The sequence below is a fragment of the Oryzias melastigma genome, linkage group LG15 (assembly GCF_002922805.2).
Source record: "Oryzias melastigma strain HK-1 linkage group LG15, ASM292280v2, whole genome shotgun sequence".
NCBI classification, from domain to species: Eukaryota; Metazoa; Chordata; class Actinopteri; order Beloniformes; family Adrianichthyidae; genus Oryzias; species Oryzias melastigma.
Genome location: NC_050526.1, coordinates 5,231,258 through 5,246,973, shown reverse-complemented (window position 1 = coordinate 5,246,973; position 15,716 = coordinate 5,231,258). Strand labels below are relative to the sequence as shown.

At 38.2% G+C, this 15,716-nt stretch overlaps 1 protein-coding gene across 2 annotated transcripts in view; it reads right to left on the bottom strand.

Moving 5' to 3' along the window:
- LOC112162199 (protein bicaudal C homolog 1) overlaps window positions 1–15,716 on the bottom strand; it is a 90,910-nt gene that overhangs the window by 42,883 nt on the left and 32,311 nt on the right. For both annotated transcript variants that reach the window (XM_036215519.1, XM_024297929.2), the window contains exon 3: window positions 4,881–4,950. In XM_036215519.1, the coding sequence (XP_036071412.1) occupies window positions 4,881–4,950 (70 nt within the window). The remainder of the gene's footprint in view (window positions 1–4,880; window positions 4,951–15,716) is intronic.

Genomic DNA, 15,716 nt, shown 5'->3' with positions numbered 1-15,716 from the left:
CCACAGAAACTGCAGACAAACTCAATCGGGGCCCACAGTTTGTGCCCACTTTTTAACCATTTGGGGCCCGCTTGGCCTCGCTGGCTGGGTTGTGATGATACTTCAGTTAAGGGGTTGTAAAGTCTGGATCAAGATCATTTGTTCCTGTTTGAATAGTGAGAATATTTGCTGTGATGTGGATGAAGTTCTCTGGAATGATCCGGCACAGAGACAAGATGGTAAACAGCAATACATGTGAACCTAAATCTATGGTAAAAATAAATCTCGAAAACTATAGTACTTGTTTGTTTTCTCATTCTTTGAAAACCAAAATCTTTTGTTGTGTAGTGCGTTTCCTAGTTTTGACAAGAGAGTCTTCATTATGACCTCAAAGTGAACTTTTGACTCAAGTATTTTGTACATTTAGCTTTTATTTTGAAAATCATATTTGGTCTTCTGTTCCAGATCATTTTAGCAGTTGAGAAAACCTGTCTTTGAACTAGAGGTATCAAAATATTTTGATATCAAGGTATACAAATTGGGTTAGATTATGTTTGAAAAGGATGTTTTAAAGACATTTTTTTTTTACAATTTATTTTCTTTTAATTTAAGTGACAATTTCACTTTTCTACCTTTACAGTAACAAGACCAATTCACACAGGAACATTCCTACACTGCCTGCTCAAAACATCTGGCTCTATTCACTGCTTGAACGTCACACGGATGAATTTTGACCAATTGGAGACTCGGACTTGGTCGTGACATGTGGATAGCATCCTTCTCAAAAGACAAAAGAGCTGACTGTTGGGAGAAATAAGGCAAAATTCACGAGATTCACAAGGCGGACAAGTGCATTAATCGATTTGAATCAATTTAAGCTTAATAGATCAATAATCGATTCACAAAACATATAAATCGATTTAGTACACAAGGCTATAGTCCGCTAGCTTGATGCTAACGTTCAATAGAATTTCCCATAGGACGGCTAATGCTAACGCTCGGTTGACCAAAAAAATTCATTGTTGCCTAAATGAACATCTTTATTTACTTACAGGGATTAATTTTCCAAACTCTTTTAAGGAAATCCTTCTTAAAGTAACTATTTGTGGTGTAAAACTTCGTTTTTTCTCCTCAAACTGTTGTCTTCTTCTTGAACAGTGTACTTCTATAGCGCGATCGCCACCTAGTGGCCAAACTGAAACGTCCTCCAGGAGAAGCAGCACTGTTAATGTAAATGATCTGAACATTTCTGTTAGAACTTCTACTTTAGAGAATCTATATAACACTGTTTGATATTAACAATCTCATTATTTTACTAATACATGTTACAATATGTGAACGGTATCAGATTAATATAAATATATTCAAATTAAATAATAGATTTTCAATGTATTTTTAAACAAATGTGTATAAATTTGTAAACTTAAAATTGAATTGAATTGAAGAATCGAAAACAATCGGAATCAAATTAATCCAGGCTCTTGAATCGAACTGTTTCTGGAAATTATTACTGATACCCAGCCCTACTATACTGACACTTTAATGGACTGCTGCATCATGAAGAAAGACATCAAACATTGATGATCCTCCGACTGTAGCATTGTCTGTATAATGTCATTGATTCCAGACATCATATCCAAAAATGAAGAAGAAATGGGAGGAAAAAGGATAAAACTCAAAAAAAGATCAACACAAGGAGTAATTTTGTATCCGTTCTCACACCGTTATAAATCATAAACATAGAATGTGAACTTTTTGGACCGACACAGATTTAATGACTACTTTCTTGAACTTTTAACATAATCAGTTTCACACACAAGATAACTAAGAAACTATGCAACGTTCTCTTCTCTGTGGGAAAATCTGACAGGCCACAAATCAAGCGACAGAATTCTAAAAATCATCACAATGTGTGCATATCATTTCCAGGAGGCGCATGTTTTGTGAATGAACTCATGTTTAGGGGTAAATGCGTGTACATGACCTGCCAAGACTTCCACTTGATTAAGTATCAGAGAGAAAAATGTTAAAGGATTCCAAAGTAATCCCATCAGCATTTGTCTGAGCAGAGTGACTGAGGAAGTTACATAATGTCAAAGGATCGCACATCTGGTTTGAAGAGCGCAGCTAAGAGGGCACGGCTACACCTTCTCTCCTCCATACCCGCCTCTCTCCCCTCCCGGAAGAGCTTTAAATAACCGTGGTAATCTTTTATTGGTAACAGAGTTGGAACAACTTTGCCAATAAATTCGTGAGTTCAGTACAAGTAACTCCCACACCTCCGCCTACGCAGCGAAATCTCAAAGCCCTGAGAGCAGATAAAGTGACGGGCTATGAGGGATGGAAGACATCCAAGAGTTTGCTCTTTAAATTACTTAGTTACCTCCAGAAACGATGAGATATGTCCCTCCATATGATTCCACTTACGTTTATTTGGAGAACATTTGTCTCTGTAAAACAATAACTGATTATCTTTAAAATCTTACTACACGTCCTGAATTTGAAACATTGCAATCCTGGTCAAAATGATGAAACATCCGATTGTAAACATGCAGGACACAAGATGTTGAGTATTAATTCAACCTTCAAATAAAAATCTGAACTAAAGAATTCCTTTTTTTTTTGATGAACTGCTAAATGTCTCTTCATTTGCTGTAATTTACCTGATATTCATTGTTAAATCGGACTGAAAGTGGTTTAAAACAAAGATATGAGCATAACACGGCATTCCTGCATTAATACAAGGGTGTAACGGATCACAAAACTCACACTTTGAATTATTTTTCGGATCAGAAAAAGCCTAAATTTACTTTTTTGAGAAGCTTTAAAACATATATTTGAGAAAACATGAAGTACTTTAGAGTAGGGCTGGGAATCACTGGGTACCTCACGATACAATACGTGATACATGGCTCAGGATATCGATAATATCGCGATACTGCGATAATTGGTAAAAATGCTCTCTAATAAATAGCATTATATAGAAAAACATGTTTTTTTTTGGGAAAATATATCCCCATTTATGTTTTTTAGTTTAAACACAATCATAATAAACAACTTTTCTTAGTTTGTGCAAGAAATTATAGACAGTTTTGTGCAACATTGCTCCAATGCGCCGCAGTCTTTACGTAACTTTAAAAGTGCGAGAGGAAATCCCACGGCAGACGATCACGTTTGACCAAATCGGTTTTGTTGGGTTCAAACAATTGATCCACGGTACACACATAGGCCGAACCGTAGCTGAGGTTACCCGTGATCGTTACATCCCTAACTAATTAACTAATAATCTTTTGTTCTGGTAAAAAAATATATAAATAATTAGAAGAAAAATCAATATTTATTAAATTTTTTCTAAAATGAAGCCTGAAAAATCCTTCCACAAAGACACTTTTTCTTTTTATGCAAAGAGTTTCCATGGATACAAAAGATAATTTAAAAAAACTTTTGCTTATGTTTATGCAGATCTAGCAGATCCATCTGTTTAGTGACTAATGTAAAATGATATTTTTTATTTCAGCTGCTCAATTTTAAATATTTTGTACTGACGCGTTTGGGTAAAACACAAAAATTTCAGACTTATATTTAAAACTGACATTTACCCTTTAGTATTTTTTTAACTCTAACAAGGTGGTAATTACTACTGTCCAAAAGGATGAGAGGATATTTTGAGGTTTAAGTGCAACATTTTGTCAAACTTTTATTCCACTGAGAGAGACTAGAATATGTTGGATAAACCAGAACATTTAACCTTTTGTAGAAAACCAAATATATATATAATATAAATCACCAAAGCAACAAAGATTTTAGCTAAATATGAATCTTAGGGCCTGAAACATTTAAATTCCCCAAACAGGATCCAGAAGACGGGAAGTCTTCCAATAGAAGGCCGATCATTTGGTTTTAAAACTATTTGCAGAATTCATCGTTCATTATCTCATTAGTGAACATCTGAAATATTCATACGACCACAGTGATGTCTGGTGTTAATAAAAAGAATGACCCGTTTGACAGCTTTACTTTACAATTTACACCTCTGTTCCAACGACACAACATGGCATCAAAGGATAACAAATCAGGAAAAAAAGGTGTCTTTTATGAGGTGCAACAAATGAGTCTTATGTTGATACACCGCAGATATACTGGAAAACACAAATGATTGGATAGTCAGTGATGTCACCAGAATGAGTCTAAAGAAGGAATATGAAGCAAAAAGTGAAATGAAGAACAAGAGATTCTCCATCAAACTCAATGATTTCTAAAAATAGCAAACAAAGCAAAGTTTGAATCTGTGTTCGTTTCTTCTATTGCATGATGTAATAGTCAATCAAAAATAGAAACAACAATAAAAAGACACAAATTTGAGCGATCAAAACGGAAAAAAAGTTAGAAAATGGACTATATTATTTCAGGTGTAAAGATGGGCTCTATCTTTTGCTCATATTTTCTTCTTCTTCTGGAATAAGGTGTAATGTTATAGCGCGATCGCCCCCTAGTGGCCAAACAGAAACGCCCTCCAGGAGAAGCAGAACAATGTTAATGATCTGAACATTTTTATTAGAACTTCTCTTAGAAACACTGTATGATATTAACAATCTCATTATTTCACTGATACATTTTACAGTATTTGAACTGGATCAGATTAATATATTTTTATTTAACCTTCATTTTACTAGGAAATCCCATTGAGATGAGATCTCTTTTTCAATATATACAACTATTTACAACATATAGATTATTCATGTATTTCTAAACAAATTAGTATTAATGTGTCAACTCAAAATTGATTGAAAAATATAAAAATATTAGAATTGAATCAATACAGGCTCTTGTGAATAGAATCCAATAATTTCTGGAAATAATAATCGATACCCAGCCCCACATTTCTCTGAAAACTGACTTACCTTTTTTGGACTTGGCTCCAATTTTGAGTTTGGAAGGCCACGCTATCTGGGTTTGGGTTTCATCCATGATCTGGAACAGAAGGAAGACAGACCGACATCATTTATTAATCGCAGAAATCTCTGCTATGCATTAAAAAATGAATTAATAAGGTAAAAAACTGGGAAAACCTTTCAAATTAGAAAAAAATATCACCTTTTAATATGGAATAACAACAAATACAATTGAAAAAAACAAACAAAAAAGAACTAGCAGTCGTGGCTTTGGAACAAAACCCACTTCTGTCAGTCTTTTTGTCATAAATAGAAACATATGTATCTGTAGGAAAAACCGCCAGGAGTTTAGCAAAAGTAAAACATGAAGGAGCTAGTCAGGAAACTGTCAGCATGTCAAAGTAAAACCTTTCAAATATTTTCTACTAAAATGTACGGAGCAAAAATGGTGTCAGCGTAAAATCCACATTAAAAAAGACTGTTTTACTTTCTCCTAATGGCTTTGTCTCCATAACTGTTTTCTTAAACGTCCCACAGTCTTTTGTTTGTTTTAATACTTTCCAGGGGGTTGTGTTTTCAGGGCAGAAGAGACATAAATTTGAAGTTCCAGCCAAGCTTTTAAGCGTCAGAGTTCACACTCATGAGAAGTGTCTGCCACTTAAGATACCTCAGTGGCCGAGTGCATTAAGATCAATCAGCGTTCCCTACAGATATTAAACTTTCTAGCACTTTTACTGCAAATTAAACATGACTATTTCCAGCCAATTTTACAAGTCGGTTCAAACTTTTAAAAAAGCAAAGATTTTTTTTTCCCTTTAGTTTTTTTGTTAGCACAAAGCCTGCTAGTCGTCCGTTAAAACAAGGTCTGACAGCCCATTCAGTGCCAGTTATATGCACCTGTAAACTGGAGCCAGTTCTACCAACTCTGATCCAGACACTTTGAGTTTGTGATGGTTGAATGGAAGTCCTTTGGTGCCTCACTGGTTCTCCACATCTTTGCATATATCAGCATGTTTTTAAAAAAAAGTGTTAAATGATTAACAGGATGAGGTATGTCTACTAATCAGACAAAAAAAAAAAACATCACTAAAGGGAGCTAATGTGAGGAAAATATTCATTTTATGAATTTTTGAGTTTTAAGTTTCTTCAAATGTAACCAAGTCCAATGAAAATTGTGTTGTTTTTGTACAAATTCTTGTAGTATTTTTCTCATGATAGAAGAAAACATGAATCAGGTGCCAACCATAGACAGTATAGAGAAAACTGGACTGATTAGGCATTCCAAACAGGAAGAACCCGTTGGTCCCAGAAAGCCAAAATCCCATCGACTTCTATTGTTCTGGTGTCTCTTTTGAACATGTTCTTGCTAAAACTATTTTTTCATGATATATGTTCTTTATTGCAAGTTATTAAAGTTATAAACTGACCAATCAGATGCCTCAGCAAAAGCATGTGTAAAACCATTGGTCGGTGCCGGAGGTCTGGAATATATTCAGATGATTATCAATCATCTGGTATACTCTGGATTTTTGGTGCTGGTTGGAGCGGGTGGTTTTTTCCTGATGATAATCGGCTGAGTATATTTAGGTTTTTGGTACTGATTAATATAAATTACTTTTCTGTTGATGTTTGAAATTTAATTACATCACTGATCTTAAGGATCCTTAATAACCTGAATCTGAACCATTCACCAACATACCAATGTCTGGTTCCAAAATGGAGACGTGCGTATCACGGGAAAATGGCGACTGAATTGACTTCATTTGTTGGAACCAGCCGTAAGGCATTTTCTATGGGTGATTCGTCTAGTGATAACAACATACCGTCTATGGCACAGACCACAAAAATGCCATTTGTGTAAAAAAAAAAAAGCCAATCCGAGAAAAAACAAGGATACGATTCACACAGAAACAAAACTTTTTATATAAAACATGAAATACACAAATTACAGAATGTCAAAATAGATTGAAATGTTCCTCAAGACAATAGTTGCTGAAGCCCTTAAAGAACAAATACCTCATTGGTATAGCTTCTATTATATTCATATTTTTTTTATTTGAATCTTTGTCCTCCCAAACAACAACTTTCAAATGATGCCAAAAATGCATTTTCCACATTTATTTGTACACTCTTCAGTTTAAGTTAAAGTCCCATCAGCCGTCACCAGAGTCACATGACTTGGACTTGAGTCATGAATTTGAAGACTTTAGACTCGACTTGGACTTTCAAAGTGTTTGACTCTGCACATGGTCTGTGTAAATAATATTACTCTGTCGTTGAAAAGGACTTGAAACATTTAAGGAGTTGGGGGTGACTTGAAGCTGTTTTTTTTTCTCGACTTGTGACTCAGCTAGGACTTGCCTGTTGGTGACTTGAGACTTGACTCGAACTTGCCTGCTGTTGACTTGGGACTAGATTTGAACTTGTCTGCTATTGACTTGGGACCCTACTTGGACTTGTCTGCTGTTAGCTTGGGACCCCACTCAGACTTGCCTGCTGTTGACTCTGGACTTGACTTGGACTTTCCTGCGTTGACTCGGGACTCGACTTGGACTTGCCTGCTGGACTAGGGACTCGACTTGGACTTGTCTGCTGTATGAATCGGGACTCGACTTGGACTCGCCTGCTGTTGACTTGTGACTTGACTTGAACTTGCCTGCTGTTGACTCAGGACTCAACTTGGACTTGCCTGCTGAATTAGGGACTTGCCTTGGAGTTGCCTGCCGGATTAGGGACTTGACTTGGACTCGCCTGCTGTATGATTCTGGACTCGACTTGGACTTCGCTGCTGTTGACTCGGGGCTCTACTCGGACTTGCCTGCTGTTGACCTGTGACTTGACTTGGACTTGCCTGCTGTTGACTCGGGACTCGACTTGGACTTGCCTGTTGGATTAGAGACTCGACTTGGACTTGCCTGCTGTTGACCTGTGACTTGACTTGGACTTGCCTGCTGTTGATTCTGGACTAAACTTGGACTTGCCTGCTGTTGACTCGGGACTCGACTCGGACTTGCCTGCTGTGGACCTGTGACTTGACTTGGACTTGCCTGATGTTGATTCGGGACTCAACTTGGACTTGCCTGCTGTTGACCCGGGACTTGACTAAAGACTTAAGGACAAAAACTTGAGACTTGTGACTTGGAAAGCAATGACTCGGTACCACCACTGGCCGTCACACACCTTCATGTGGGAAATGTGCTCTCTCCCTATGACCCATCCCCTGGGGGAGTGGTGAGCTGCAGACACAGAACACCCTCCCCCCAATCCAACCCCTTAATACCGAGTGTTAAGCAGGGAGGCACCGAGTCCCTTTATTAGAGTCTTTGGAATGACTCGACCATGGACTTGATCTCACGACCTTCCAGTTTCGGGGTGGACACTCTTCCACAAGGCCACTGGTTTGTTTCAAACAATTTACCATTAAAATTTCCACAGGACTTTAATGAGTCGAACAACAAAAACCTTTTCTAGCCCATTACCCAAAGGATACTATTTTTAAGAGATTTTCCTTTATAGTCCTTACAGTTGCCCAACATATTTGAGCTTCAAAGCATTCCTTAATGATGTTTCACCGCAATCTTCACTTATTTTAATTGAGACTAAAAATCCTGAGGACTTCTATTCATTTTATGCACCCACAACATTGAAGTCATGTCGATTTATCCGCTTTGTGGTCGTACATTTATTGCAAATGACTACCGAAGGAAAAAAAAACAAAAACCAAACAAGGAGGGAGAGCAGTGTCTGTGATTTCACTCTTAGATATTTGTAAGGCTGAAACCCAACCAGTGCTAATGTTCGTCTCGCTAATGATCTTTTATTATTTTGATCCTGCTGTAAACAGTCATTTAAACTCTCTGAAGTGTTTTCACAAGCTCTGGGAAAATATCAGCCTATTGACTCAGATCGACTCCACAGGCTGTGAAATTCAGGCCTAAACCTTCTTCTTTCTCCTTTACTGGGTTTCACGCTATCCGGAGGCACGTGTAACTCTAATCTACTACATGATGCCCTCCCCGCCATTTTTGACCAGAGGAAGGTCAATAAATCCTCATAAACCCCGCGGTTTGATTTCGGAGTTCTCTGACTGAAGTCACATGCTCACAGGAACAGCTGGATGTATCGCAAACAACGTTAAAAGAACATTCTGATCCCGAGAAGGAACATGTTTGTGTGAATTCAATTGAAAAAGATGCTTTTTAATCACTAGTGGAAGTTTAAAACTTGACCAAAAATGCAAATTGTATTAAAAAAAGTACACTTTTAAGACTGAAACGTGTTAAATGAAGCTTCTCTGAATCACTAATTGTGGCGTCACTTTCTCTGTAAAAAGGGCTTTGTTAAGAGAAACCTGTTTCCTGTCCAGCTTTGCTGTTCTTGGCAGCTCTCTGCAGATGGGACTGATTTCTGACAGACCACACACCGTTTTAAAGGGTGCGTGGTGTTTATTTTTATGAAAGGAGCTTGAAAATACTTCTTCAAATGGTGGAGGTTATTTGCAGGAATTAGGAAACCTATACCACTCCACCCTCTCAGAGAGGAAATAATGCAGAATTGGTGTGACCCTGACATGATGATGGGTTGTCACGGGTGTGTGGCGTGTTCATAGGAGTTCATGAAACCGAAAAATGCTGCCGTAGATGTGCATTCTTTGCAGTTAATCAATCCAGGAGAGGGCTCGTTTCACACACACCTCGCCGCTTCAGTGCAGCTGTTGTTTCAGCTGGAACATGTGTGTGATTGTGGCAGGGGCACGGGGGGCATTTGGTGGGTGTTAAACAGGTGTGAGGCAGATTATTAGACTAGAAAACAGCAGAGCTTGAGGCTTACAACAATGAGCGAGACATCCTCATGGGACTCAGAAGCCATGTTAACAATCCGAGTGCTTACTCCGTTAGCCTTCTTAGCCCACCCTTACACTTACAAATGGTTGTGACAGGGCTAAACGCATTACAGGGAGGGCAATCTGGGAATAACTGCTGCTGAGATGTAATCAGGTTCACATTTTCACCACTAGATGATGCAATTATTTAACTGATAAAGCGTTTGTTTACATGTCCCCTTTATGCTGACTTATGTAAATCAATATTGTTAAAAAGCCACAAACGATTATTTTAATAGTCAACTAATCACGATTATTTTCCCAATTAGTAAACTAATCGGATCATGCTGGACTGGATGTAAAACACACATCTTAAACATCATTAGCTTTAAACTTAAAGTGTTTAAGCTATATGCTAACTGAAAATAATAAACTGATAGCTAAAAATGCTGAAGTTGATAGCTAAAAAGGCTGAAACGGACAGCAAAAAAAAGCTAACCTGATAGCTAAAAATTGCTGAAACTGATAGCTAAAAATGCTGAAACAGATAGCTAAAAATGCTGAAGCTGATAGCTAAAAATGCTGAAACAGATAGCTAAAAATGCTGAAGCTGATAGCTAAAATGCTGAAACAGATAGCTAAAAATGTTGAAGCTGATAGCTAAAAATGCTGAAACAGATAACTAAAAATGCTGAAGTTGATAGCTTAAATGCTGAATCTGACAGCGAAAAAAGCTAAACCGATTGCTATAAATGCTAAACTGATAGCTAAAATGCTGAAACAGATAGCTACAAATGCTGAAACAGATAGTTAAAAATGTTGAAGTTGATAGCTAAAGATGCTGAAACACATAGCTAAAAATGCTGAAGCTGATAGCTAGAAATGCTGAAGCTGATAGCTAAAAATGCTGAAACACATAGCTAAAAAGACTGAAACAGATAGCTAAAAATGCTGAAGCTGATAGCTAAAAATTTCTGAAACAGATAGATAAAATGCTGAAGCTGATAGCTAAAAACAATGAAACAGATAAAAATGCTGAAGCTGATAGCTAAAAATGGTGAAACTGATAGCTAAAAATGCTGAAGCTGATAGCTAAAAATGCTAAAACAGATAGCTAAAAATGCTGAAGCTGATAGCTAAAAAGGATGAAACTGATAGCTAAAAATGCTGAAGATGATAGCTAAAAATGCTGAAAGAGATTGCTAAAAATGCTGAAACTCACAGCGAAAAAATCTAAACTGATTGCTATAAATTTCTGAAACAGATAGCTAAAAATGCTAAACCGATAGCTAAAAATGCTAAACTAATAGCTAAACATGCTGAAACTGATAGCTGAAAATCAAAAGTTTGCTAAAACATTGGCTAAATGTCACATAAGCCAAAAAACTAAAAAAGAAAATGTCAAATTTAGCCAAAACAGCTAGCATAATGCTAAAATATTAGCTAAACTCAAAATTAGCATAAAAAACTGGAAAAATGTCAAAATTAGCCAAACTTGTTGAAAGTGTGATTGAGTTTTTACATGTCACATGGAAAGGTGAAGCAGAATCACTATTGCGTTTGCTCTGTTTGCACTGATGTTAGCTTAGCTTAGTTTACCTAAACGACAATGATTCTTCAGCGCCATCGTACTTAGTACTTCCTCTTCAGGTGCTCATAGATTTTTTTATGTTTCCCATTTTCAAGCTCTGTTACCGTGTTGTTATGATACCTAAGGCTTCCTAAAACTTCCTGTGACATCACTACTGACCTGAATTAGCACTAGTGAGTCAAAGACAATAGCAGATTAGAACGTGTGCAATGTAGTTTTGAGGCCAAAAGCAAACAAACTACTAATTGACTATTAGATATACATAGTCATAGACACAGTCGTGACTAGTCGTGGCAGCCATATTACAAAGTGAAAAATGAGGAGTGGTTCGTGCGAGGACAAATTGATAAACTGAACTCAAATTCACTGCCACTTTTATATCATTCCTGACAAATTTTTGAGGAACCACAACCTCTTGGAAGCAGAGAAGGAGCAAGGATCAGAGATGAACTGGCTAGAAATTCAAAGCCATCTTTCGCCTCAAAATTCATCTCAAGTTCTTCTGCGGTGTACAGTCCTTTGGTTTATTCGGCCAAGACTTTCAACTTAAACTCGAGAACGACTCTCAAAGTGAAGATTGATCCTCGGTGTCATTATTTTTCACAATGGGGCATCGCAGTAAAACTTCCTTCCATGACACACCATGGCTAGTTTTCACTTAATTTGCAAAACAATTTTTTTTTTACAGAGTGCAAAGACAAATTGTCAATAAAATAGCAGGAGGGCAGAGAACAAATGTCTTAAGGGCAGGAGGGACACCATCCACGAGGAGGGATAAAAGACCAAAACACAAGACGGAAAAACAGAAATTTCCTGGTGTGAGCCCCACGGACCTTCACATGGAAACTTTTCCAGCTGGGACACCCTCATGTGGTCTCACTCCGCTCTGTCGTTTGTCACCGACATGAAAAGGCCAGACTGTTTGCAAAAATCTTTCTCTGAAGTCAACGAAGTTCAGCAGCGAATGAGAGAGTTGGACCAACTCTGGCGAATGGGCTTGGGGGACAAAGTGTGGGGGTGGATCATTTTCTGCTGCTCTCGTCAGGGAATGTATTAAATCTCATTCCCAAAGCACAACAAATAAAAGTGTGTGCGTCAAAAGGAGAACATATGCTTCCTTATGTAAGGGAGAAAATGTCTATTAGCCTCACTGATTATGTGCAGAATCTGGGTGTGTTGAAGCAGCAGGAAGACGTTTCCAACTAAGAGTTTCCACTTTCATCATCTTCAAGGTTTTTCACTGAATTCCTTCCTTTTCTTTCAACAAGAGTTCCACGGCCACCCTTGTGTTTTCTCCTTTAGGTGGGCATGAGGATGTCAGAGCCCAATAATCAAAACATGCACCCGACTGACAGGTGTAAACCAATTACAATTTGACAATTTTTGACAGAAAACGCCACATACTTTGTGAACAAGTACACATTAGAATAAAAAAAAAATCAATATTATTTAATATAAAATAAAGAGTAGACAGCTCAGATCAAGAGTCCATTGAGGGAATTACGGGACATCTGGTTTGCATTACTTCATGACTTGTTTTTTAAGAAATTCCTTTAGAGAAAGTTAAATTCCCTCGTTGAGTTTCAGCAGAAAATAAACTTTACACATCCGGGTAGTTGAGTTTTAATGAATACACAGGAGATGTACAGGAACTAGAACTACTGCCACGATAATCTGCTTTCAAGCTAGAATTTGTAATCTCTTTTTGACAATCTGGTCCACGATCAGTCTATGTCTTTTCAGTATTATGAAAAGGATGATTTCCCTCAGGATTAATAAGGAAATTGCAATATTATCATATCACGAACCAGGGATAGGCAACTCCAGACCTCGAGGGCCACATTCCTGCATGTTTTTCAAGATCCTCTGCTCTGGCATCTTCTAAGGGCTTGGATATCTGGAGATCATGCAGACACTGCGGCCCTCGAGGCCGTCATAGACAATGTCAGTACTTTCAACTAATAGTCAACTAAGTAGTCAGTTCACTTAAGATACATCATTTTTATTCTTGAAAGACGTCAGAGGATTTTGTCAAATGGCGACAAAGAAAATTCATTCATCAGTCGTCTGGGCAACAGAGAAGGTCAGAAGAAGCTGCATTGTGTCTTAGTAGATGTAGAGAAAGTCTATGACGGGATACAGAGAGGAGCTGTGGTTCGTTTGAGGTAGTCTGGAGTGGCAGAGAAGAGTGTTGGGGTTATGAGAGCTGTAAGATAGTGGTGAGACGTGGCTGTAGGTGCAACCGAGGAATTCAAGGTGGAGGTGGGATTGCACCAAAGATCAGCTTTGAGCTTCTTCTTGTTTTCTGTGCTGATACAGACTGACAGATGAATTTAGACAAGAATCTCTGAGGAACAGGATGTTTGCAGATGATATTGTGTTTTATAGTGAGACCAGGTGGAGGAAACTTTTAGTCTGCACAAGTAACGGCACAAAGCAGACAGAAGAGATAAGCTTTGAAAGGCCTTTAGATGAACAACTAATATAAACTTGTTCACTTTTGGCATACCCTATCAGGGGTCGGCCCAACGAGTCAACTTTCTCCGATCCACACACTTGGTTTTGGCAGAGAGTTTTATGCCAGATGTCCTTCCTGACACAACCCTGCTTCCCTGTGCCAGTCCCAAGCCCGGCACAGGGAGACCCAAACTCGGCTACGTAGCTAGGCATTACGGTAAAGGGACCCACAGTGGAGTACGTTTATTGTGCCTCCTGAGAAATGGTCACAAAGAGGCAGACGGTTGGATCCAAGAGCAGCAGGTTTTATTGCTTACAGTCCACAAAGCTAAATCAGGGTCGGGCAGGCAGAGGGCTAGCATATGATGCTCACATGCCTCATTTTTTTATATCTTAATAAAATGTAGTGAATTCTGAAAAAAAACGCTGTTTCAGTATAAAAATAGTGATTTTTTTTTTAAAAAAAGAACTTTTTCTTGATCACATACACAAGTATTTGCAACCATGCACAAAATTTATCAATACACTGAATGCTAGACGACAGACAAGAAAGTAAAGAATCAAATTCCCTTTTGTAAAGCTGATGTATTTCAATAAACAGTCATATTTAATATGAAAAGGGGAGGGGTCAAGGACAATTAGAAAGGTATATTGTCCAAAAATAATAAATGTTGAGTGAGATCATAAACCTGGATATCCAGAAGAAAGCAACTTTCGTGCCTGATACCAGCTTATTTTCCCCTTCTCAGTACTGATTATGACAAATGTTTACTTTTGCCTCCTTGTATTCAAATACATGCAGGCACTAATTCACAATTCAATTTCCTGGTGGCAAAGGCAGCTGGAATGTCCACCACATTACACATTCATTCTTTTTTACTTCTGGGATCCGGTACGGGAAAAGGCAGTTAAGGCGAAACTAATGTAAATACACAGAAGTAATTACATTTCCAAGAGCATTGTCTGACTGCGTTTGACCACCAGAAACTCACTTCGGTCTGACGTCAACAGGCGTGTGTCGAAGTCTGCTTTTAGTCAGACCAACACAATTTGACTTTCTTGGGTTGGGTCACATCCAGTGAAGGTTGCAGACCAGAACAGAACTTGAGCGCTTATGAAACTCATCTGACATTTAAAACAGCAGTTAATACAGATATTCACTTTCAACTAGGTACGTTCATGCAGCTGTGTTTTAATGATTTAAGGGAGTTGTTACGAGGCCGACACGGCTCACATCAATGCAAAAGCCGACAAAAGCCGAAGCACAACGACAAAAGCCGAAGCACAACGACAAAACAAAGTTTTTCATTTTTGTTGTGAATCATTTGTGTTGTGAAAAATTTTTGTTGTGTTGTGGCTTTTGCCATTGTGCTTTGGCTTTTGTTGTGGTGCTTCTGCTTGTGTCATCACATTGTGGCTTATGTCGTCATGCTTCAGCCTTTGTCGTTGCGTTGTGGCTTTTGTTGCGTGCTTCCGCTTATGTCAACATGCTTCCACTTTTGTCAACAAGCTTCGGCTTTTGTCATTGTGCTGTGACTTTTGATGTGGCGTTTCTGCTTGTGTCATCATGCTTCGGCTTTTGTCATCGAGTTGTGGTTTTGGTGTGCTTTTGCTTCTGTCATTGTGCTTCGGGTTTTGATGATGTGCTTCTGCTTTTGTCGCCGTGGTTTGGCTTTTGTCGTTGTGCTTCAGATTTTGTCGTCGTGCTTCAGCTTCAGTCATTGTGCTTTGGCTTTTGTTGTGGGGTTTCTGCTTGTGTCATCACGCTGTGGCTTTTGTCGTCATGCTTCGGTCATTGTCGTTGCGTTGTGGCTCTTGTTGTGGTGCTTCCACTTTTGTCGTCGTGCTTTGGCTTTTGTTGTCGTGCTTCTGCTTTTGTCATTGTGTTTCGAGTTTTGTCATCATTTTTTGGCTTTTTTCATTGTGTTGTGCCGTTGTTGTTGTGCTTCTGCTTTTGTCATTGTGCTTCTGCTTT